This window comes from Bufo gargarizans, chromosome 6 (assembly GCF_014858855.1).
Source record: "Bufo gargarizans isolate SCDJY-AF-19 chromosome 6, ASM1485885v1, whole genome shotgun sequence".
Taxonomy (NCBI): Eukaryota; Metazoa; Chordata; class Amphibia; order Anura; family Bufonidae; genus Bufo; species Bufo gargarizans.
This window is the reverse complement of record NC_058085.1, coordinates 106,303,114-106,327,438: the sequence shown is the minus strand read 5'-3', so window position 1 is coordinate 106,327,438 and position 24,325 is coordinate 106,303,114. Positions and strand designations below refer to the sequence as shown.

Sequence of the window (24,325 nt, the reverse complement as noted above, 5' to 3'; positions counted from 1 at the left end):
CATTGGCTGTAGCAGTGCATGTGACCATGCACCACCGGATGTAAAAAGTGCGGTGACTGGAAGATGAAGGGCAGTGGCGGCAGGGCGGAGGACCAGAGCGGCATGGAGCAGGAAAGTATTACTCTTCTGTTTCAGCAGGCAGGCTGCGGTCACTTGCTTAAAAATCATGATAATCTGAAAGCTCCTTTAATGGCTTTTTTAAAAGCGTGCTTGAAGGAACGTCAACCAACTAGGTAAATGATGAAGACATATAATGAAATAGAAAATAACTTCCAGAACTATTTCACCCTTTGCTGACCCCTGTAATCACATCAAGTGGCCTTCCTTACCCACCAGGTCTCCAGATCCATATTTATATTGATCTCTGTTTAGTCCATCAAATGTGTTTTTACAATCAAGGCACATGATTTTGATTGCTGGAACTCGGTAAAGCCAGTTTTAATGCAGAATTCATCCCAAGCCAGATGCAGCGCTGACTATTATCTGATTACACACGGCCTGATTTCATTAACCTTGCATTAATGAATGTATGAGACCATGCTGGGATCTGATTATACCGTATGGAGAGCAGATAGCAATTGTCTCGCAAATTCTTGTCAACCAGCATTTGAGAACACAAGAATTTGAAATCGGGTTTCATTTTGTTTGTTTTTTAATCTTCTCCTTAAGTTTATTTAAAGGGGCTCACTTGGAATATCACCCATTATCAAATCAAGATTAACTATCCTTTGCTTAGTGTATAAAGTGGTTCAGTCAGTGGGTTATAGGGGCCACCGATGTGTGTAAAACATCATAAAAACTACATCTAGAGACATATGGTATATAGTATAGACTACAGTACTCAGCTCAATAGACATTTCATATATTGGCAACTACCTACAACGTACTGAAAGGGAAACTTCCATCAGAAAAGGTGTAATTTTGTAACTCGATATTCATAGAAAATACATTTCTTTTAGAATTGGTGGGAGTTTTTTTCATTTTGGCAATACTATGCCATTGAAAATTAAATACAAAATATTGTCCTTCTCCAGCAGTCAGCACAAATGATGAGACCACCTGTATAGTCAGGTAACCCATTGTCATTTTACTGCTGCTGTGAGGGAAGATGTTATCTACAATCTAATCCCCATGATAATGGTAGGTGTAGAATTGGGACAACAGTATGTCAGCTCTATTGTTCTCTTGATAGACTTAGATAAAGATGTCCACAGAAGAGCATTGCATTGATTAGTGTAATGTGTGATGCTCTAGTTCAGTCACTATGGGGTGCTATCTCTGGTCCCATTGATGGCCTGACTAAGAAAGTTAAAGGGAATGTGTCACCAAAATGTTTTCTGCCAGACAGCGATACAGCCTTTTTTCAAATCTGTTTTCATTTTTTGATTGTACATTTTTCTTTGCCATTTCCTGGACATGATTACGGTGGCTGCCAATTTGCCTGAGCTGCAAACTTCTACAGCAAAAAGACACATAAACATAAAGAAAATACCTTGCCCATCTGGGCTCTAACTAAACATAGGTTTCCTCACCTAAAACACTCAGCAACAGATGGGAAATTGGGCTTTCAACAAGAGGAACATCCAGCTTTCAGGCTCTGACACTGACAGAGCATCTCAACCCTGTATTTATTCCCACAGTAATGAGCCTAGCAGCTACATCTGGGTTTGCCTCAGGCTAGGGGAAAGTGTTGTACTAGAGTGGGAAAGGGAATGGCATGTCCCACTACCAACACCAACATACCATTTCAGAAATATCCAGGCCCATAAAACACTTTAGAAATGTGCCTCAGTAAACTGCACTTTGCTAAAACCACCCAGCTTTCCCATCTGAGCATTCTGTGTGAGATACAGTATACACCCCTCCAATACTTTCCCAGCCACCATGTCACAATAGGTGATATCTTTCATTCTAATTCTGCCTATGGGGATAATTTCGTTGGCCCTCAAAAAAGTATCATGCTCATATATGTTATTTAATTGTGAATGAAACACACAAGATGTCCAGAAAACGATCCACTTAGGTTCCCCAGATTGAAGAGACACAAAATATATCAGAAGACGGGACATTTCGGTCCAACAGGACCTTCCTCAGCAGTATTATCTGAGGTGAGAGTATGTGGGGGAGCACCATATGCTGATAAGGATTCAGGATTTTTTATTTTTTTTAAATAGATATTGACATTAATAATTAAAAATAGCCTCACCTAAAAATTATTTTAAAATATGTTTAACATAAAAACATGATTTAAACAGTAGGTCTTTTTCTGATGGACACATTTACTTTAAAGAGGACCTTTCACCGATCCTGACATTATGAACTAAGTATACAGACATGGAGAGCGGCGCCCGGGGATCTCACTGCACTTACTATTATCCCTGGGCGCCGCTCCGTTCTCCCGCTATGCCCTCCGGTATCTCTGGTCACAAAGTTATAGTAGGCGGAGTCTGCCCTTGTTCTGCTGTAGCGCTGGCCAATCGCATTGCAGAGCTCACAGCCTGGGAGAAAATAACCTCCCAGGCTGTGAGCTCTGCGCTGCGATTGGCCAGTGCTACAGCAGAACAAGGGCAGACTCCGCCTACTATAACTTAGTGACTGAAATCTCCGCCTACTATAACTTTGTGACCGGAGCTACCGGAGGGCATAGCGGGAGAACGGAGCGGCGCCCGGGGATAATAGTAAGTGCAGTGAGATCCCCGGGCGCCGCTCTCCATGACTGTATACTTAGTTCACAATGTCATAATCGGTGAAAGGTCCTCTTTAAGTAAGACTGTTTGCCATGCGTTTTAGACGCTGGTCTTAATAAGGCCCTGCAGTTGAGGTGGATCTATCAAAGTTATGTGAAGGTGCTGGCCTCTACATAACTTTGGCGGATCCACTGCCACTTCTCAATGTAAGAAGCTTCCTAGCTGTCTTACATTTAGATCATTTTCTACGCCTAAAACAGGCGTAAAAAATTTAACCGGAGACGGGCCTGCCGGCCCTTCCCCCCTCATGCCCACTTTTTTTTAGACATGGCGTGGGTGGGGGAAGGTCGCAGATTGTGCCACAACCTGCACCAGAAATATGCCTAATTTAGGCATATTTCTGTTTAATAAATGACCCCTTACAGCTTATATGCTCTTCAGCTTATATTCCAAGCTGGCATTAAAGATGTTTTTGTTGTAAGCATCAAGTACTTGCACTCTGAATCCTTTCCAAAACAAACTAGCCTTTGGGCACGACTGTAATTACTTATTAATGGAATGGAAACTTCAAGCCTATATATTTTGATGTAATCAGCCTAATGGCTTGCAGTATTGAGAAAATGCGGATGTGTGTCCGCCTGGTATTGCACTGAGAGCAGTGAAGACCAGTCTAATGCAGATTGCTCCTGAAACTGGCACAGACACAGAAGAGGCTCTGTAGTACAAGTCTCAGGTCTGCTGGTGGCCTTAAATCTGTGATCGCAGAGAATATGAGACTAGCATAGTCTTAAGCTGGCCATACTATTTAGACAGAGGTTTAAGCAGCACTTAAACAATCCTATGGTCAACGCTCGTTTCGCAGACACGGCCATACACATTTTAGTCCATATTGGCTGTTACAGTTGTTCAGACTGCCGATACATGTTAAAATGTTTTAACATGCGAAAGATCTTTATGGAAACGTTCTTTCAAAGAAAGACCTTTTGTCCACGAATGATCTTTCGGTCAAAAATATTAAACCCAGCTAACTTCTTTTCAGGTGACAATGGTCTGTCATTGGTCAGCTAAAATAACCGTTCATTGTTTCATTTCTGCCAACAAATGTTCGTTTTAGTTGAAATCGTCCATTTTGATCAACATTAGACTGATGTGTATTGGTACCTCCATGCTGTAACAGGAGTAATTTAGATGATTTCAGAGCCGTCTTTAGCTAATCTTTTAATCTTCTCACACTGGCAGAGATTTAAAGAGGACCTGTCACCTCTCCTGACATGTCAGTTTTAATAGCTTCTTGCATTCCCCATGTAATAACAATTCTGGAGCATCTATTCTTATGGCTCTATGTTGTGCTATTCCTTTATTATTTCTACTGGAAGTTATGAATGAATTGCTAGCAGTCTGCAGTAAGGGTACAGAGGGGTGTTATCAATTGGGGGTGTGTACCTGCACAATCTCACTCTATCCAATCAGTGCTGCCATTTTCAGACTGTGCAGGGCCCCCCCACCCCCCACAACTGGTTACCTCCCCTCTGTACCCTTACTGCAGACTGCTAGTAATTCATTCATAACTTCTAGTAGAAATAATACAGGAATGGCACAACATAGAGTCATAAGAATAGATGCTCTAGAATTATTATTACATGGGGAATGCATGAACCTATTAAAACTGACATGTCATGACTCCCTACGCCAGTTTTTGGTGTTAAAAAGTAAAACGTCTCTCATTTGCAACTTTTTTAACTGTCCGTGTCCCTGAATTTAGGCCCGCTCAGTGTGTTTTTATGTCACACTCGACACTGGGAAGTAAGAGAAAGGGCCCTTGGTGGTGGGGGCCCCTAGCGCGCAGATCCATTAACATTTATTCCAGTTTCCTGGAGTAAATAACTATTATAAGCTACTCCAGCCAGGGGCTGGAGCAGATTTCAGTATACGTGCATGGACTGGCAGAGGATGTGCCTAATTTCTGATAATTTATCATAAATTAAGTGCATCCTCCTGCAGTACAGGAGATATCAAAGAATAATGTAAAATACTGGTCTTTGATAAATTACCACAATGGATTTTCATATCTGCCATATGTACGATGGACGCTTTTACATATATATATATATATATATATATATATATGATGAAAAAGCTATTGGCAGCACCACCATAACAGGAAAAGAGGGTGCAAAGTCCAAGTATGGTAACTGGAGTTTACCCACTTATAGACAATGAAAAAATCGGACTTCACTCCAAACGGTTCTTCAGTAAAACAGTAGGTTGTTTTTATTCACCCATGTGGTGGCAATAAGCGACGTTTCGGCTCTACATGAGCCTTTCTCAAGCCTATTACTGTCATATTAAAGCTGTCATATTAATATGGAAGCTGTCATATTAATTGTCCCACTAATCCAGTTTAAAGAAGCCCTCAGCACAGGGCTCTTCTCTATAGGAATGAGTGGCAGATATGGACCATTTGATAAAGATAGAATCTGTCATGGCTGATACAACTGATTTAGGGCCCTAATTTGTGAGTGAGCAGGTTAGTCCCCCCTTCAACTTTTTTTGGTCCTCTCTCTTCCCATCCCCCCTTTCTTGCTACTTCTCTCTTTCTCTCTCTTAGTTTTTTATTATTTTATTTTTGATCAGTATTTAGTGCATTATCCTGCAGCACAAGGGATATCAAAGAATAACATACGTAAAATGCTAGTCTATGATAAATTACCCCAAAGGATTTTTATATCTGCCATATGTACGATGGAAGCATATATATACAGTATATATCTATATAGAATCAATACAACAGCTTACATATGGAAGCTGTCATATTAATTGTTCCACTAATCCAATTTAAAGAAGCCCTCAGCACAGGGTTCTTCACTATAGGAATGGGTGGCAGAGATGGACCATTTGATGAAGATAGAATCCTACATGGCTGATACACATGACGCACTGTTCCAGGTCATTCCCATTTGGCAGAAATGAGTTGACACTAAGTATAATCCTCCTAGCTTTGGTTATTCCAACAAATTTAGGGCCTTAATTTGTGGCTGAGGGTCTGTACAGCAGGATAGTTATCCCCTCAATTTTTTTGTCCTCTATCTTCCCATCCCCCCTTTCTTGCTACTTCTCATAGTTTTTTTATTTTAATTTTGATTAATCTACAATTTCTACTGGTGATGAATATTTATCACCATCTTTCTCTTTCCTTCCTAGGGTCTCCTTTAGTATTTAGGAGAACAATATGCGCCATTTAGGTGTTTTGCCAGTTTATTGATCTTTTATTCCGGAGTGCACATGTCCTTGTTTTACTTTGTGATTTGCCTTGTTGTGGCCATTTTTCTGCTGTTATGTTTTCACCCTATGTACTGCTCTCTTTCTATGCAGGATTTTTTAGTAAGACTCAATTTGGAAAAAAACTGATTATACTGTAGAATCTTAGGTATGCTTTGTGTATACTATTATTTCCCTTTGATATGACTACCCGAGTGCAGCAAACATTTCCTAGTATGCCTGTGATTACAGAGACGAGGAGTGTCCTAACCCTGCAGATTCTCAGTGTATTCTAGGTGACGCAGCTTCAGCCTGTCTGTGGCGACTTTATTTTTGTCAGAAAACTGGCGTAGGGAGATGATAAATCTCCCCCTAGGTCTCTTTCTAAGTCTGATTGCACTTCTAAGTATATGACAGATGTGCCTTTTTAGTCATTGCGATCCTGCCAGTGTGATCTCATTTCACAGTGAGATAATATAGTTTCTGCTTTTCACACTCATTTTCTGTCTCTAATTCGAAGAAGAAGAAATGTGAAGTATTATCTCACTGTGAAATGGAGACCCTTGCATTCAGCCTTCCTTGTGCCCTTTAGGTTTTCCGGTAAATGGCATGGAAGGCCCTTTAAGCTGTGGGGTGCTTCAAGCTCGGGCAGAGGGATTATATTTGGACTGCTATGTGTACAGGAACAGGTCCGACAAGGTTTGGAAAGTTCAGTGTAGGAAAGCAGGTTTAGATGCTAAACATTTATAAATAGACTATAAATGAACGCGGGAGAGCGCACGGAACAGAGACGGCGTTCTCTCCATTATCAGATTTTAATGAGTCCCCGGTGATCCGCACACCTGGAGATGAGGCTCTCCATAGCCGCAGCTGCGGACGCTTGCAGGTTTTGCAATATCCGACCACATATATTTCAGGATTTTTGCAGAACAGTCAGAAACTGAAGCAATTTATCTTGTATTTGCAAGAAACGGAAAGAAAGTTGGAACTGAATCAACTATGGAGGGAAAACATAGAACCCTTTACATACAAGGGCAAATTCTGTTTACCTGACCAAAAACATGGGATTCAGCAACTTTCTAAGCCATGGTTGTACATAATCGACCTTAAAATGTCCTTATGCATCAGAGGAAGATAATGCATGTCTAGGGGGTCCTATAAGACCTCATAAATGTCACAGGCATTCTGTTTGGCAAGGCCTATACAGGAGGTCTGCAGCAATGCAATGGTTGTGGCCATAGGACTTCATCAAAGGGGTTGTACAGTCAAAGATGTTGATGACCTATCCTCCCAGTGCTACAAACGCCCTTGTCGCACAAGTGTTAAAAAAGTCATAACGCTGTGTCTTCGCCAAAACCAACGTCTGTCATAAATAACCTCCAACATGTTGTTACAAGAATACCCCTTTTAATGGATAAAATTCTGGTTGCCACCAGGGGGAGCTCTACTGCATAGGGAGTTATACAGCTCTAGTTAAACTCCAGCCTAAAACCATGCGCAGTGAGCTTACCCTGCTAGCATCAGAAATAATTTGATCGGCCTGTCATGAATGGCTTAGAGGATGCTTCCAGTTATTCGGAAACCCAAACGCACCCTTATTAGCACCATTTTCATGGGAAGACAGTCATCTGTAACTAGCAAAGTATTTGCTGGGGTATTTCACATCTGGGGTATTGAACAGTTTAAACCATGACACATGTTTTATGTTCTGGGGCTCTAGGGGTTAATACAGTGGTGCTAGTGCGTTTCAGGTGAACACTGACATGTCAATGAGCTATAGAAAGGGAAACCTGTCATTTTCTCAGATAAATATTACAAGAACTGCCTGCTGGATATGCAATTACTATCATTAATCACCAAGGATTCCAGGGCTCGAAGACCAAAATAAATTAAGTCTCTAATGAGCAGCTGATCATAATCATGACATCTTGTTCTTAAGATCCTATAATCACCTCATTGAGATCAGTACAATTCGATTCCAAGAGCTGAACCCTAAGGACCTGTTGAAACGTGCAGGATTTTGTGACAAACTAAATTCCATATGAAGTGATGTATAAGTTTTTTTTCTCCTGGAAAGTGAGCTAGTCGTCTTTTACACGGGCTGCGATATGGCTGACAAATCCTATATTGTATATTGGAATTTGATTGATACTGTTAATATGCCAGCTGTTCACTGTACATGCAATTACAGCATAGCACATAATGAACAGGGAGAAGCCAGTTACTCCCTATCCGCCATCTAGGCTCTCATAGTGCTATATCTCGCCCTAAGAGTCCCATGTGAAATTGAATCTGGTGCTAGTGACAGGTAATGTCAATGTAGTTCACTGGGGACAGCAAGGGAACTGTTTCTGAAGAATATAAATGAATACAGCTGCCGACCTGGGACATACAGGCCGGTTTACACATGCATATATAGCAGGTTTATTGTAGAGCCTGAGGAACATACCTTTAGCAGTATTTGTTCAAATCTATGGAAATAGGTCGTAATGTATGGAAGACCCACATTTTTTTAAGTCACAATCCACTATTGAAACTATAATGAGGGTTAGAGCTCGTGCACACGGCCATTGATCAGCTGTTCTGTGCATTGGGGACCACAATTTGCGGTCACCAATGCACGGGCAACATCCGTGTGGTTTAACTAGACAGATGCAGACCGATTCAACTTGAATGGGTCCGTGATATGTCCGCACCGCTAAAAATGTAACAGTAGTGCATCAGTAGTGCTTCCGTGGGGTTCCGTGCCTCCGTTCCATACCGCACCTTCTGGATTGCAGACCCATTCAAGTGAAAAGGCCCACATCTGTGATGCGGTGCACAAACAGCCAGGAAAGTATATTGCGGACCCCCAACCAGCAGTACATGTTCAGAAATCTATACTCCCCCCCCCCCCCCTTATGGATCCTGGGCTCTCTTCACTAGGTCTCCATCTGTCAACCTCCCCATGGAGTCACGTGCACCACTGCAGTCAATGGCCGGCCTTAGCAGTGACATGTTCTCAACTGGCTCGTCACCTGCAGTGAGGTGCCACTCGGGGCAATAAATTAGTGACCAGGTGTTACCAGTTGGGGTGAGTGTGTCCTTACACCATTTGCACTGTCAACACCTGACACACCTCGTTAACAACAAGAACGAGAGCACCCAGTGGTCAATTTATTCCTAAAACCTCTACTAGGAATAATGAGGAATGGCGCAATGCATAAAAGATGATCCAGAATTTTATGGGAAAACACAAATGTCAGGAGAGGTGACAGGTCCTCTTTAAGCGAGTACTGTGTATCGGTTATGTGGCTTGTGCATTGAGTATATAGGAGGCGTGTGCTCTTTTATTTATCAGGGTACTGATCTGTGTGAAATCAGTACCACCACTTTTGTTAGGCGTAGGTAGACTGATGTCTCTGTTATGGTTTCCTGCATCAACAAGTAGGCAGCTCTTGACACTCCCTCCCTCTCACCAATGATCTCCTGCTTCAGAATCCATGAACCACTCTATTAACCGAGGCAGCACAAGCTGCGCATTCATACTGAGCTTTACGTTGCCAGAGAAAACAAACCATCGAGAGAGCTAAAAAATATTGTTTACGGGGACTGGACTGACTGTGCTGTTCTCCGAATTATCTGAGGCCAAGTAAGGTGCATAGAATTTAGAGGCCAACTCTTGTTACTAACCTTAAGACTGTTCTTGCATATGTCATGTACATTACAGGGTTGCTGTTGCTCCAGTTTAATATTGCGTAAAGGGCCTTTCATGTGCCCCGAGATATTACTTTGAAGGGTAAGCCTTGTCAATCCAAGTTTTCCTGAACGTTAGAAATTGTGAAACAAGATATTTTACCTTGAAATTCTAGTTACATTTTATGCAATATTATAACTGTAAGGCCACTTTCACGCAGTCAGTGTTTGACCTGTGATTTCCATCAGTGATCATGAGCCAAAAGCAAGCGTGGAGGCTACACATGGATAAGGTATAATGGAAAGATATTTTGCACCTTCAAAACCCCACTTTTGCATACCCTGTTAGGGAATTTTGAGTTAAAGAGATTTTTCAGGAGGAAGATATCTTCAAAATAGGTCATCAATATCTGACCGGTAGGGGTCCAAATATCGGGTCCCCTGAAGAACAGCTGTTTAGGAGCCTGCTGCACTCCAATGAGTGCTGTGGCCTCTTCTTTGGCCAATTACATCACCTTTATCAGTCACATGGCCTAGGTGCAGCTCTGTCCCATTCAAGTGAATAAGCCTGAACAGCGATACAAAGCACAGCCACTATACAATGTAAGGAGGCAGCAATGCTCACAGCTGCGCCGCAGCCTCTCAAAACAGCTGATTGTTGGTGGTGCCACTGGGAACATAAAGTGGCCCTAAAAAAAACTAACAGTGGTACCATGTCTTAAGTAGGTCCAAATTGACAGGAGGCATTTCCAACACAAGTAGACAGGGTCAACAGTGGGGCGAGTCAGCAATAAAATAGTGCAGCACACAATACCGCCCCAGCAGAAGCAAATACCACAGTGCAGCACAAAATACCGCCCCAGCAGAAGCAAATACCACAGTGCAGCACAAAATACTCCCTCTGCAGCACAAAATACCTCCATAGAAGCAGCCCCTTTGTGGAGGAGCAAGATACCATCTGAAGACACCTGCACCCGCCACTGCTGGGAACATAAGTCCCTGGCATTCCTAGTGTTCGTTAATGCTAGGAGCATCAGGTTGTTATATACCCAGCTGGTGGCCATGAGGAGGGCTCAAGAATGCCCCTAGAAATCAGCCCACCAGAAATTGTTAATTTAGGGTCTATGGCCCGTCCACTCCTGTCCATAGTGGAGAGTAGTTACAAAGAGCATCTCTTTCTCTGGCGGACCTGTCCTGTCCCAAGTTACTTAGACAGTGTTACAGTGTAATGCCTCTTTCACCCTGTGGTGAGCCGCAGGAAAATTCGACACTTAGGGTGAGTTCAAATCACGTTTTTGCCATCCGTTTAACATATACCGTATGTTGGGGGGAAAAAAGGGATACAAAAGTGTAGCACACCACGCTTTTCTATCCTGCAGAGTCTGGTAAATAAAAACGCATACGTTAACTCTATGGTGACAGATGACACTGTATGGCATCTTTCTGTGGCATCTGTTAACGTAAACATTTTTTCAATAAATTAAATGGGTGGCAAAAACGTGATGTGAACCCAGCCTTACTGACAGATTTCCGAACAGATTACAGGTGATTGCCGGGTGTCCTAGCAGGGGGCATTTGGTGACACAGTTATTGGGACTCTTTAACCAGGTAGGGATTGCAGTTCAGAAGTCCTTACTTACAGATGTGGTCACTTTCCCTAATTTAAAAACTGGTGTTACTGTGTGTGCATAATTTTAAAAGTGTTCCTTTCAGTGATTTGAGTCCTTGTACACCAAGATCCCTGTGTCCCACGATTTAAAAAATTTAACTGGTTGAAATGTGGGGACTATAAATACCATTCCATAGGACCAGCGTGACCAGTCAAGTCACTTCAAGGTCCACTGTTTCTTAGGTATGGATGACTCATTTTGCATTGGATGAGAATTAGATTAAAGGTGGGATCACTGTTCCTTCTTTGGCAGTGACATCTTTTTTTCCAGTGATATTAAAGTTAGTGCAGTGCTGTTCCAGTTTTCATGTCCTAACAACACATTTACAGCCTGGAAGGTTCCCTCCAGCCTAATCCTCTTGTGGCGGGGACAGGTCGTGTTTTCAGGTTTATGGGAAGCATTAGAGAATAACTCATTTTGTTAGTTTTCCTTTCTGCTATTTCTGGATTATGACTCGTTACGAGGGATGAAACATATAAACAATATAAATGTAATAAATACTAAACTAGCATTAATAGAAGGTTTACTTTAATGATTTAATGAATAGTAAGTTAAGTAGTTCACACTACACGGCTCCCATTTATAACAGAAGCCATGATGCTTTGATGGATCCGTTTTCCAGCTGATCCAAATTGATACCTGTGGACCCGATTGACTTTAATGTTCACCAATATAACTAAGAGCACTGCCCCACAGAAGATTGCAAACTCATTCCAATATATATCTGTGTGCACTTTGTGTCTTTCTTCCATGTCCAGGAAAAGCACTTTTATTCTGATGGAAAACAGCCTCTAAGTGCCCACAGAAAACCAGACTGAAGATGGGAGGACTGCTTTATCATGGTATTGTTTGAAAGCTGGTATTCAAGCTTTCAAAGAATACCAGAATCACAGCATTAAATCCGCTATATCGAAATATATAGCTGTTATAATTTGAGTCTGGAGTAAAAGCTGCTTTTAGTTTTATTTTCAGCAGGGCACTTGGGAGCCTTTTTTTTTTAGCAAAATAAAAGTATTTTTTTCCTGGACATGGAAGAAAGACACAAAGTGCACAATTTATTCAGGAATATTTCAGAGGAATTATTATTTTTATAGGGTATATAAGTGGGGTTTGGCCACACTCGACAGCCATGGCATCTAAGCCCATCGTTAGCCATCTATATCGAGGCGTAAATCATGGCACCTAATAGAAAGCCTGCATACAGTGCATAGACTGGCGTCTATAGACAACACAACAGATCATGCATAGAACAAAGTGGCCCTTGTGTTAATACCGTGTAGATATGTGCCAGATAAATAGCTGCTACTTAGAGAACCCTTGACAGTAAATAATTAAGCTACAAGGATTACATTTTATTTTAACGATACTATCCCTTTCAGATTCCTCCTGTCAGTTTGTGTTTTAAGTGGCATACATTACGTAAAACCTATGTGCTTCTGCAGTTTGTCTGCCTTTAACACATCAGCAGTAAATGAATTAGGACAATAAACGCACTGGTTCTGAGTACGTCTACAGGTCCTGAGGGTTGTCTTGGTAACAGGGCGGATAATATACATTTAGCGAAACACAGACCCGCGTGAGCCTCCGATGGAACGTGCTGAGGGAGAAGAGGAGAAGGCCTGAAGCGCACTCATAAGGAGGGTCTCCGGGGGCAGTAGATAGGTGTAGGGTAAATTGTGTTTAGGGAACAGGCAGGGGAAATATGAAGGGTTATTTCTATATTATAGCAGTGGGTGTGCCGCATACAGTGTTCATTAGAGAGAGAGATATAGATAGATAGTAGATAGATAGATAGATAGATACATAGGTAGGTAGATAGATAGATGATAGATAGACTTTTATTATTTTACTGGTGTGAGAAGTGACCGATCACCCAATGAGCTTAGCTAATTACCTAATTAGACATGTTTTCGCTTCCCTATCTGGTTGCTATAGGAACGCACTGATATTACTTGATTCTAGTTATAATGATGTACGGGTCACATGAACTGTAGTCCACTGTGATGGAGGTACCTTGAGATACCCCCACGAACACTGATGTGTTTGGTATGGCGATCACATGACTACTACTCCTATTCAGACATGCGCAGTGTAATAACCGGAAGGTGTTACACACAAATGGACTGGACGAACACTGGCCAGTGTCTGAATATTCCTTGTCTGTTTTTAATTTTGCAAAACTGGTTTATATTCACTGTTAATTATCAATCATGAATATTTATATTTTTTGCTCATTATCATGATGGGCATTCATCCTAATCATACATTGGGTGACACATTATCATGCACTTTATATTGATGTATGTATTTTTGTATGCCCTTGTTTTTTATATTATAATTTTGTTGTACACTAATTATCAATTATCATGTAATTATCATTCAGAGGTGTGTATATATCTTGCACTATTGCACTTTGTTCACTCCTTGAGGTAAGTCCCAGTCAGAGAACTGAAACATTTCATGAGTGAATGAAAAGGACACTTCCTTTTTAACTTTTTCTGGGAGTGCTGTGGAATTCCTTTGCTAGATAGATAGATAGAAGTTATTTGGTCAATTATTTCCATCAGTTATTGTGAGCCAAAACCAGTAGTGAAACCTACCCACAACCTACTCACAGATAAGGTATAAGGGAAAGATCTGCTCCTGTTCTGTGTTTTTGACCCGCACCTGGTTTTGGCTCGCAATAACTGATTGATAAAACTGATCAAATAACTGAAGTGTGAACTCACCCTAACACAAGTTTTTTTTAAAGTCCCCCCCCCCCCCCCCAAATCTGGTGTACCACATTCATCTCAGGATATCTTGACTTTAGCCAAAGGAAAATGTAAGGAAGGCCACATCTGTACAAAAACAGGGGTTTTTGTTGGATGTAATAATTGAAATAGGAACATTTTACAAAACATTGCTCATACAAGGAGCTACTAGTATACACTAGTACTGCGTGTAAATATATATATATATATATATATATATATATAGAGAGAGAGAGAGAGAGAGAGAGAGAGAGAGAGAAAGAGAGAGAGAGAGAGAGAACAAGTACTCTTGAGCTTGAGCTCCTGGCATCCAGCACTGTTTTATGGTCATCATTCTGTGTGCCCTTTCTGCAGGTGGTCGGCATGTTACTATTTCAGATCCTCCATACAGAACTATGCTTGTCGAAACCTTTCTGACCTGACCTTATGTTTCTTTTCATCGTCTGCAGGGCATGAAGCCAGACAGCTTTTATAAAGTTAAAGTCCCCGAGCTTAAAGAGATCATCGAGGGCTGTATACGCATGAACAAGAATGAAAGGTAAACTCTCCGCACAAAGATGAGAAACGACACTGACCTGATCAGAGGACAATAGCGGCTCACAGACTTAGGGGAGAGGTGTAGAGAGGCGATTAGGGAGTTGTCCTTGTGCAATCAAAGGTTTAAGTTTGGTGTGAGCTTCATCAAAAAAAAATTATTTACTTTACATTATGTGGCATCACCCCTCAGGGCTCAGCATCCTCTGGCACTCTAGCAGCTGGCGTCCCAGGATTTACTGACCCCTGCCTCGAACCATTGCCAGATGTAAATGGAATATTGTAGACCGCTAATCCTTAATCTACATAGAATGTCTCTGACATTGACACAATGCAGATCTTAAAGGGGGTGCTAAGGAATGGTACTAGAGCCAGATGTATGCTAGGCGTGTAAACATTCAAATCATACAAGCTGCGGTTTTCTGGCCATGCAGACTAGAAGAGCTGATGAAACGGCCTCAGAGTTTTCAAGTTTCCTCTTATCGTCATTTTGCAAGATGTAATCAATAATTTATTATTAACCTTGGCAGATATACCATCCAGGACCTGCTGGAACACTCCTTCTTTCAGGAGGACACTGGAGTCCATGTTGAACTGGCTGAGGAGGATGATGGAGTCAAACCAGCCTTGAAGCTTTGGCTTAGGATGGATGACACCAAAAAACTGCACGGCAAATACAAAGACAACAATGCTATTGAGTTCTTGTTTGACCTCTACAAAGATATTGCTGAAGAGGTTGCTCAAGAGATGGTAAGTATGTAATAAGCCCAAATTTTTTTCATATAGAAAAGTAAATTGGCACAAGAACCATTACTCACCACTGTCATATAAATCGCATGTACTAGACTATACTTGTATTTAGCAGTTATCGAGGGCCTCACCTTTAGCAGACGTCAACTCTGCAAACTTGCCATTGTTTAGAAGAATGGTTTCTGATCACGTCATAACTTGCTAAATCTCGTTAATTATTATATTTATACTGTATATATCTATTTATTCTAACCCCTTTAAAGACTCATCATAACACATTCTTAGTTTTCAAAAGATCCTTATAAATGTCACATGATTTAAGAATCGGAGGGAGGACAGATGGTTGGATGGAATAATCATAGCGGCTATAATGAATAAACCAAGAAATCTAACTATTTTGCCTAGTAAATAGGTCATTATATAGGCTAAGAAGTTATGCATAATTCCATCTTTGCATGTGTTTTCCAGGTGGTCCTCAACTTTGTTTGTGAAGCTGACTACAAAATTGTAGCAAAGGCTATCCGAGACCGGGTATTAGCCATAAAAAGAAAGCGAGAGAAGGTGAGACGTGCTCAAGAGGAACTGAAGAAGAAAGAGGAGGAGAAGCAGCAAAGCATTCTCAAGCTCCTTGAGCAACTGAGAGGACCTCAGAGCACTACCACCATTACTACTGCTGATGTGGCACCTGGGCCCTCATCCCTCCCAACAACTTCAGACTCTGCTGATTCAGTCAGCGTTGGGACATTCCTGCCTGAACCCGAGGAACCAGAAGCAGACCAGCATCACCCTTTCAACTTCAGAAACTCTTGCAACTCTTCTGCTACATGTAAGCAATATACTGTATTACTACTATGTATACTGAGCATATTATTTAGCCCAATAGCATGCATTTATATTTGGTTATGCACCAGTCAGTCATAATACTAAAATCACAAATGTCAAGTGAATAACATTGATTTTTGTGTCAAGGGGTGGGAAACATTAGAAGTTGTATCGCGAGCAGGAAAAATGGGCAAGCATAAACATCTAAGCAAGTTTGACTAGGGCCAAATTGTGATGGCTTTACTGAGTCAGAACATTTTTCAAAATGACAGATCTTGTGGGGTGTGCTCAGTGTGTAATGGTTAGTACCTGCTAAAAGTAGTCTAAGAAAGGACAACTGGTAAACTGGTAACAGGTTTAGGGGCACCAAAGGCTCAAGTTTTATGTAACCTTCATGGTTATTGTCTTCATGGTAATGTGTCATTGACTTTCAGTTCTTTCTCCTATGCTTTCTGCTTTGAAGTTGAACTTGCAAAGCATTACTTGTATAACATAGTTGTGTCTGTTATCCAGCGGACTGTGAGACAGATGGGTATCTCAGCTCTTCTGGCTTCATGGAGAATATGGACTGTTCCCAAAGACCTTCAAGTAGTGCCTCTCAAGAAGATCCCAACAGCCCCCCAGGCACTCTGTCAGAGATATGTTTTCCTGGGGTAAGTAGTAGATTTAATGTTTATTTCCTAATTTTTCATTAGAGCATTCTTAATTATAGTGTTTACTTTATATTTTGGACATTTTTCCCGAACGTGATGTCTTCCTTTGGAAAATTATGATGATGTGCTTAGTAAATCTTTAATGGTCTTCTTTTCGCAGAGCATTGCTGTAAGTGTGAATTCAGACCTAATTTCTCCTCTTGCACTTCCCAGTGACATCTCTTCTCCAGCAGATAGGTGAGGAAAAACTGGAAAACATTTTTTTTACCATATGCGTTAAGCTCTGCCTCTTTAATTGGCGCTTTCTAAAAAGTGACATAGTAGGCACCATTTTTCTATTACTTGCACAGGATTGTCCTAAGCAATCTATGTGTGAGATATGTCAGTTTGCAAGTGATCTGCTTGTTGTGAATTTTGATAATTGGTAATATCTCCCAGGTTACTTGGATCATGTTATTAAGCATGTTAAAATGTCTTTCCAGCTACACATCGGATGTGGCCTCAGGGCTGAGTGATGGCTGTGAAGGCCTCTCGGCTGGAGAGCGGAATGCAAAGTCCCCTGTGAAGAAGACACCAGCTAAACTTTTGCGCCGTAAAGCAAGATCGAGACTACGTATAATTAATGTACGCATTCACTTCATGACTAGCTAAAGACCACTGTGTGTTTGTAAGACGGGCGACCATTTGTAAAGATTTTTTTTTAAGTGATATCTTTGCTGCGTTTTATTGCAGGGTTCTATGTTCCATACTTAAAAGGGAATTCCTGTCATTTTTTTTACATATCTATGGGGACAAAAACCTAGTTCTAGAATGGTGGTTCCCCTGAACCCTGTGGGCCACCACGTTCAGGAGGAGAGTGAATGGAGAAGAGGCCACTCATGTCCCCCCTGCTCTCATTTCACTTAGTTACAGAAACAGTCAAGTAGCCATCGTCGGCTCTTTACGTAACTCCTATAATAGTGAATGGAGAGAGCCACATACATATGCAGCCACCTCACTATTCTCTGCCTGTGGTCACCTCACTTTTATTCTAGAGATGGGTGCAGGTTTCAAAGGTGCGCTTTGCATCTATCAGAGATTTAAAGTAAACCCCACATGATGTTGCTTAAAGGGATTTGTCAGGATGGACTCTTGTATTGGTGGCCTTTCATTAGAATAGGTCATCAATATCTGATTATAGGAGTCTGACTTCTCACATCCTCGCCGATTAGTGGTTTTTCAGTAGCTCTGACACCATTGAAGTGAATAGTAGCAGTCCTGCAGTAAACAGGGTGTAGTTCCGGCGCCGATTTCTGGCGTCAGAGCACCTGAAAAACAGCTGATGGACAAGAGTGCTTGGCGTTGGACCCAAACCGATCAGATATTGATGACTAATCCTAAGGACAGGCCATCAATATAAAAGTCCTGTGAAACCTTTCTAAGGCTAGAGCAAACTGACTTTCTCTATATATTGCAGTAAAATCTGATTTTTACGATGACCCTCTGTCAACTCCATGTTGCCATGGAGCCCTACCCTAAGGAGTTCAGCATGATAATAATGCCTAAGAATAGCTTTGGTATGTCTGTGAATGCATCTCTTGCAAAACTAAAATATTTTAATAAACCAAAGTACTGTTTAAAATGATGTCATTTACTTAAAATGATGCAGTACTCAGTACTTACACGAGTAAGACTGTACCATCTTGACCTATAACCAGTGTATTATTCGGTATTGCCAGGGCCCCACAGTAAATTCCTTCTTCACTTTTCATACAGATTTCGGATAAAAGTGATCGTGTTGTAGAGTGTCAGCTGCAGACCTACAATGGTAAAATGGTCACTTTCAAGTTTGACCTAGATGGCGATAATCCTGAGGACATTGCAGCAGTTATGGTAAGTGTTGACGTATGGTATAGATGGGAAAGAGAAGACTCTGTTTTGCATCAGAATAGTTTGGAAGTCCAGACTTTCTACATTTCTAATATTATGGTCGCGGCTACGGATACTGGAGTTATTGTGGTGAACATGGAACCTGAACGTGTCAGGTGCTACCTAGGCCTGGATTGTGCCCGTGACTGTGAAACGAGGGTAGCCTATAAGGGGGCATACCCTGAGGAAGCCCTTGACAGAAGGGGAGGGAGGGTGGGGCACGAGATGACGCCAGCGTCGGATGACCGTGGGAGGGGGGCTTATAAAGCCTACGCCCCTCCCACAATCACAGGCTGCAACAGCCTTGACAATTGTCTGAATTTGCATCTAGATTCTATGGAGATGGGAGCCTGTTTGGCATCTCTGTCACCATTTCTCTTGAGTGAATAATTGAGTTAGAATGATAACATTCAATGTAGTGTCATCTAGTTCCACCCAATAGTCCAGGAATCAGCAACCTCCAGCACACTAGCTGTTCTAGAACTACAACTCCCAGAATCCTCCTGTCATTTCCATGGGAGTTACAAGAACAGCCAAGTAAGTGTTTATGCTTGGAATTGTAGTTTCACAGCAGCTGAAGAGCCAAAGGTTGTGCTGATACCTGCAGTAGGGTCTTCCAACTGAGGAAGAGAGAATTGGTCTGCAAAGGCCAGCAACAAGCGGGCTATGAATTGGCCATGGAAAAAGGGTAGAGTGGGCAGTAAACCAGCAAAATGGCGGGGGGGGAACATATTGATCTTTGCTGTGAGGTGCCCAGTTTTCTATTTATTCTAACAACTAGAGACACATATTGAATCCAGTAATTGCAACCCAGCATCTGTGCCCATATAGAATGTATGCACTCTCAGTAAATTTGCAGTATTTCTTAAACACATGTGGCATATACCCCAAGAGGGCTTATTCAGTATTTTGTGCAAGTAGATTGTATGGATATGGGAGAAATGGCTGTGGCTGTTGATGAAGTTTGAACTTAAACATTTTAGAAATGCATCTAAAAGTTAGTCCATCCTTCCTATGTAAACACCTAGAACTGCTTCTAGGTTTCGTCAGCTTGTCCACACATGTTAAATAAATACTTTTCAAGTGCCGTCATATCTTGTTTGTCTCTTACACTCTAATGGCAAATGTCAGTCTTTGCTCTGAATATGTTCTCTGTTACTCATTAGTCTCTAGGATAACTTAATCAAGGATTTAATTGTGGTACTGTAAGTTCTATGTGGCTACACTGGCAATAATATGGCAACCCTTGCATCGCTTAGCACACTTACATTAGTGATGTTCCTTGTGTACAACCCTATCTAAGTAAACCCTACTGCCGCAGTTGTACCGTTTGGCACAATTCTGGATTCTCTGAACAATAGCAAATGGTTTCAAACGTCAACTACCTGCATCTGTCATTGTCTAATTGCACCCATGCTGGCAATGCCAGAGGGACTACACGTGCCACTGTAACCTTGCAATACTATGGTTTTGCAGCCTGCAATCTGTAGATAAAAGGTCCCCTCCCCACATAGAGAAGGAAGCAGCTCTAGATCATAAGCTGTTTCTCTACCAAGTTTAGTACTGTAAATACAACCAGAAGAAGAGCATTTCTGAGCAACTGTAAGTTATTGGTTTCTGAGCAGAGATCCACTTTAATTTTGTATACCGTACAATGTGCCAAAACATAGTGTGAACACCTAGAAAGTTGTCACTTAAACCTGTTGTTCTCCTCTAGGTAAAAAATGAGTTTATTATGCAGTCGGAAAGAGAGAGCTTCACCAATAGGATCAAGGATATCATCCACCGTGTGGAGACTCTGCTGAAAAAGGAGGCTAATGGAGACAGAGAAGATGACAGTGATAGGCTTACTACTGGTCCATGCACTTCTTCTCTGCCTAATTTACAGGTATGTTGCATGAGACACCACATATGTATCAATTGTTGCATTCATGAGTCAGATGTGTTCAATTTGAAGTGATATATCAAAAAAGTGTATGCGTTGGTACCTATAAAAGGACCGAAAGTAAAGAATATGGAAAACTGGCCAACACTTTCCTCTTTCTCCACAGGCTGATCTTCAACTTCAAGATTTAGCTCGTTCCTTCTCCTCTTCTTCGCTCAGTGGTAAGTGCTTGGAATTGGCCCGTTTTGCCAGTACCAATGAGCACCTTTCTTTTCTGTCACCCATTTGTGAGTGCAAGGATCACACTGTGAGGTCTCTGATTCATGATGTGTCACCTTTCTTTCTAGATTTAGCATGTACAAGTCCCAGCAAAGGAATTGGTTCCCCTGGAAATTTCTACCAGAGCAGTCCTGTTCTAGACAACGATGTGTTTGATACAGCTGGACCGTTTATGGGCGCACCAGATTTTAGAACAAAATCTCTTACTCCTGCTATGACCATAGGTAATTCCTTTACTTTCTATGGTGCCATATTCCACAATAACCTTTTAAGAATTAATAATACAACACAAACTTCAAATGGATGAAAAGGCTGCGGTCTTTATTAAATTCTTGGGGGTTACATAACTCAACCACTTTAAACCAATATAAAACCATATTGAATAATATTAAAGTCCATATACTGAAATAATTAAAGTCCACCCAGAATTCTGAGCGACTAACCCCCCCTAAAATGAAACGAAGACCGCAACAAAAATGCAGGGAGGGCGGGCGGGACAAGCCTCTTCTATTGACACGGCGACTGATCTCCACAGGTACGATACCTTCTTAAATAGGTAGATTTCCCGCTGCACCGCTAACCAATCCAGCTCCTAGATAAAAATAAAATAAAGCCCAGCAACCGGACAGCAACAGATTTAACCAATGACAATCACTGACCCTTCAGCTACACTGACCAATCCTGAAGCTGCCCGGTATCCAGCTGGCTTACTTCACCTGAGGAGAAATAAACAGAGACACCACAAAACAGAGAAAAGAAGGGGGGGGGGGGCAGAACACCAAAAACCCAATAGCACCATATGTCTCAATGGCACCATGAGGTGCAAAGCCCATTCAAGCTATGCCCCTATCATTACAGCAAAAGAATGGAGGTCACTGATGTCTACTCCTTAATGAACAGTTTACAAATGTGTCGCGTCAGAGCCTCTGTACGACATAGAAGCGTATCACATCATGCAACATCATACAATGGTGATAACAGCAAACATTACCCTTACCATGGAGGCAGCTGCAAATACAGTCCTCAACATTAAAATTGCAACACCAAGGAAAAAAGCTGTGGGATTATGGAAATCACGGGGTCGGCAGAGGAATGTTCTGCCATGCTGAATGCACTTGGGCATGCAGATCATCAAGATCCGCTACTGGCAGCTCCCTTTGCAATCGCAGACCAATGACATGACAGATGTGCTTGATGGTTCTCAGATGGTGCAGGTCATGGTAGCACATTTAGGCCACACAGGTTGCTCACAGTAGCACATGCAGCATGTGGCTTGGCGTTGTCCTGTTTAAAAAACGGCTCCTGGAACACTTTAGAGAAATGGCTGTACCATTGATTCCACAACCAAATCAATGTAATGCCGAGCTGTTAGTGTACCTGAAATGAAAACTACAGTACATTAGGCAACCCCCACACCATAATTCCAGGAGTAGGACATTCCCTTGTGAAGGACACTTCATGTCATTGCCCACTTGGTCTCCAGAAGTGGCATAGCGTGGGGGAATGGGCCTGGGGGCCGTTGACCCAGGCGCCAAATTTAAGGGGGGCGCCAGGCAGCAGGCAGTAAATGAAGGCGATGGAAGCCTATGTCCCCTCTGTTATGCTTCATAGGCTTCAGGTCATTAGACCTGAATCCTATGAGGCAGCAGAACAGCACAGGAGATCACGATTACCTCACTGTGACCTCCTGCATCGGGTCTGAAAGAGATGACGGGATGAGGGCACAGTGATGTGTTCGTGACCGCCTGCGCCGGGACGCCACAAGCGGTGACAGAGAGCGGAAGAGTGGTTAGTATTTTCTTTATTTTTTTTATGTATGCACATTGCACAATATGGCTCTATGGGGGTGGGGGAGCAGTATTACTGTATAGAGAGAGAGAGAGTGGGTCATAATGACACAGAGGGGCCCCATTATACTAATAATACAAAGGGGCCATAGCCATTATACTAATAATACAGAGGGGGTCATTATACAGTATAATGACCCTCCTCTGTATTAGTAGTATAATGATCCCCTCTGTATTAATAGTATAATGCCCCCGTCTGTTTAAATAGTATAACGGACCCCTCTGTATTAGTAGTATAATGTATATAGTTTTATAGTGAGGGTCCATCTACAATAGATTTATCATAGATAGAAAAAAGTCTCTGTGTGGGTTAAAGAGTGGGCTTTGAGTAGGTTAAAAAAATTGGAAAATCAATGCTCACCTCGCCGATGCCCAACGTTCCCACTCCAATGCTTATTCGGTGCCAGCTGGTCTCTATTTTCTGGTCCTGTCTTGGCATATAGGAAATTCCAATAAATGTCCTCACCACTGCGACCAGTAACTGGTTGAGGGATCATTTTCTGTCTGTCCAGGGAGATCAGGAATACAGACCAGCAGGGAACCTGGGAAGCATTGGAATGGCATAGGTGAGTATTGATTCTTTTATTTATGCATTATCCTGGTCCAAAAAATGTTGCTCCTCAAGGCAACCCGTTTTGTGTTCACTCATACTTCACATTTAGTGCTTTCACTTGGTCCAAATGTAACTGATTATATTAATGTCAGTTTGGGCATCCACTGAGGTAACATTTTTTAAACATCCCAGTTTGGAACCAAGATTAAAGGGCTTGGTAACCTTTTGGGGAATTTTTGACAAATTAAATCATGGACAGACCAGCAAAGGGAAGCATACTTACCTGCTCCCCGCTACAGATTCCCACCTTTGCTCCCTGAGCTCGGCCTCAGATTATTTTACCGGTCAGTTAAGCAAAGCAGCTGAGGCCGGGGAGGTGGCCAGTCCCATTAAGATTATCACTGTTTGGAACAGGAGACAAAAAGAGATTACTTTGCATATATTTTACTTGTGCTGCATTGGCTCATTAGTAGGTTACTCTTTGAGGATCATAATAAGGTTGTTTCTATTGTTCTTCTTGACCTGGACATTATGCCCTCTGAAAACAAAATGTTACCGGTCATATGATCTTCTGGAACAATGTGTGATACTCTATTAAAATATAAAACCTGTGCAGAACTTAAATAACAAGTGGCATTAGTATAAATTACATTAAAGGGGCATTCTCATCTCTTGTGTGTATGCTATCAATATGTGAGATGAGAATGCACATTCAGAATGAAGCTATTGAGCCAATATAGGTACCAGAACATGTTTACAGCTAGCTTTAGTGTACAGTAGTTCTAACTTTTTTTTCATTTTCTTAACCCTACTTAACTCCTATTTTAGTGGTTCTGTTAAGTGTAGATTGATGGAGGTCTGTCCGCTGGAACCTCACCGATCACCAGAAATAGCTGAACGCAATAGAGAATGAATAGTCTGCCGCTCCATCAGGATGGGAACATGGAACCCCCATTCTTGGGAATGGTGGGTATTCCAGCAGACAGACCTCCATCACTCAGTTAGTTATCCCCTGTTCTGTGGACAGGGTATAGCTTTCATACTTTGCAGA

The 24,325-nt window shown here is 41.8% G+C and overlaps 1 protein-coding gene across 2 annotated transcripts in view; it reads left to right on the top strand.

Annotated features, from left to right (window-relative positions):
- The window catches only part of WNK4 (WNK lysine deficient protein kinase 4), a 142,189-nt gene that overhangs the window by 93,044 nt on the left and 24,820 nt on the right, over positions 1 to 24,325 (top strand). For both annotated transcript variants that reach the window (XM_044296855.1, XM_044296854.1), the window contains exons 5-14: positions 14,493 to 14,581; positions 15,108 to 15,327; positions 15,796 to 16,153; positions 16,663 to 16,802; positions 16,963 to 17,039; positions 17,285 to 17,426; positions 18,558 to 18,674; positions 20,428 to 20,598; positions 20,762 to 20,816; positions 20,943 to 21,098. In XM_044296855.1, the coding sequence (XP_044152790.1) occupies positions 14,493 to 14,581; positions 15,108 to 15,327; positions 15,796 to 16,153; positions 16,663 to 16,802; positions 16,963 to 17,039; positions 17,285 to 17,426; positions 18,558 to 18,674; positions 20,428 to 20,598; positions 20,762 to 20,816; positions 20,943 to 21,098 (1,525 nt within the window). The remainder of the gene's footprint in view (positions 1 to 14,492; positions 14,582 to 15,107; positions 15,328 to 15,795; positions 16,154 to 16,662; positions 16,803 to 16,962; positions 17,040 to 17,284; positions 17,427 to 18,557; positions 18,675 to 20,427; positions 20,599 to 20,761; positions 20,817 to 20,942; positions 21,099 to 24,325) is intronic.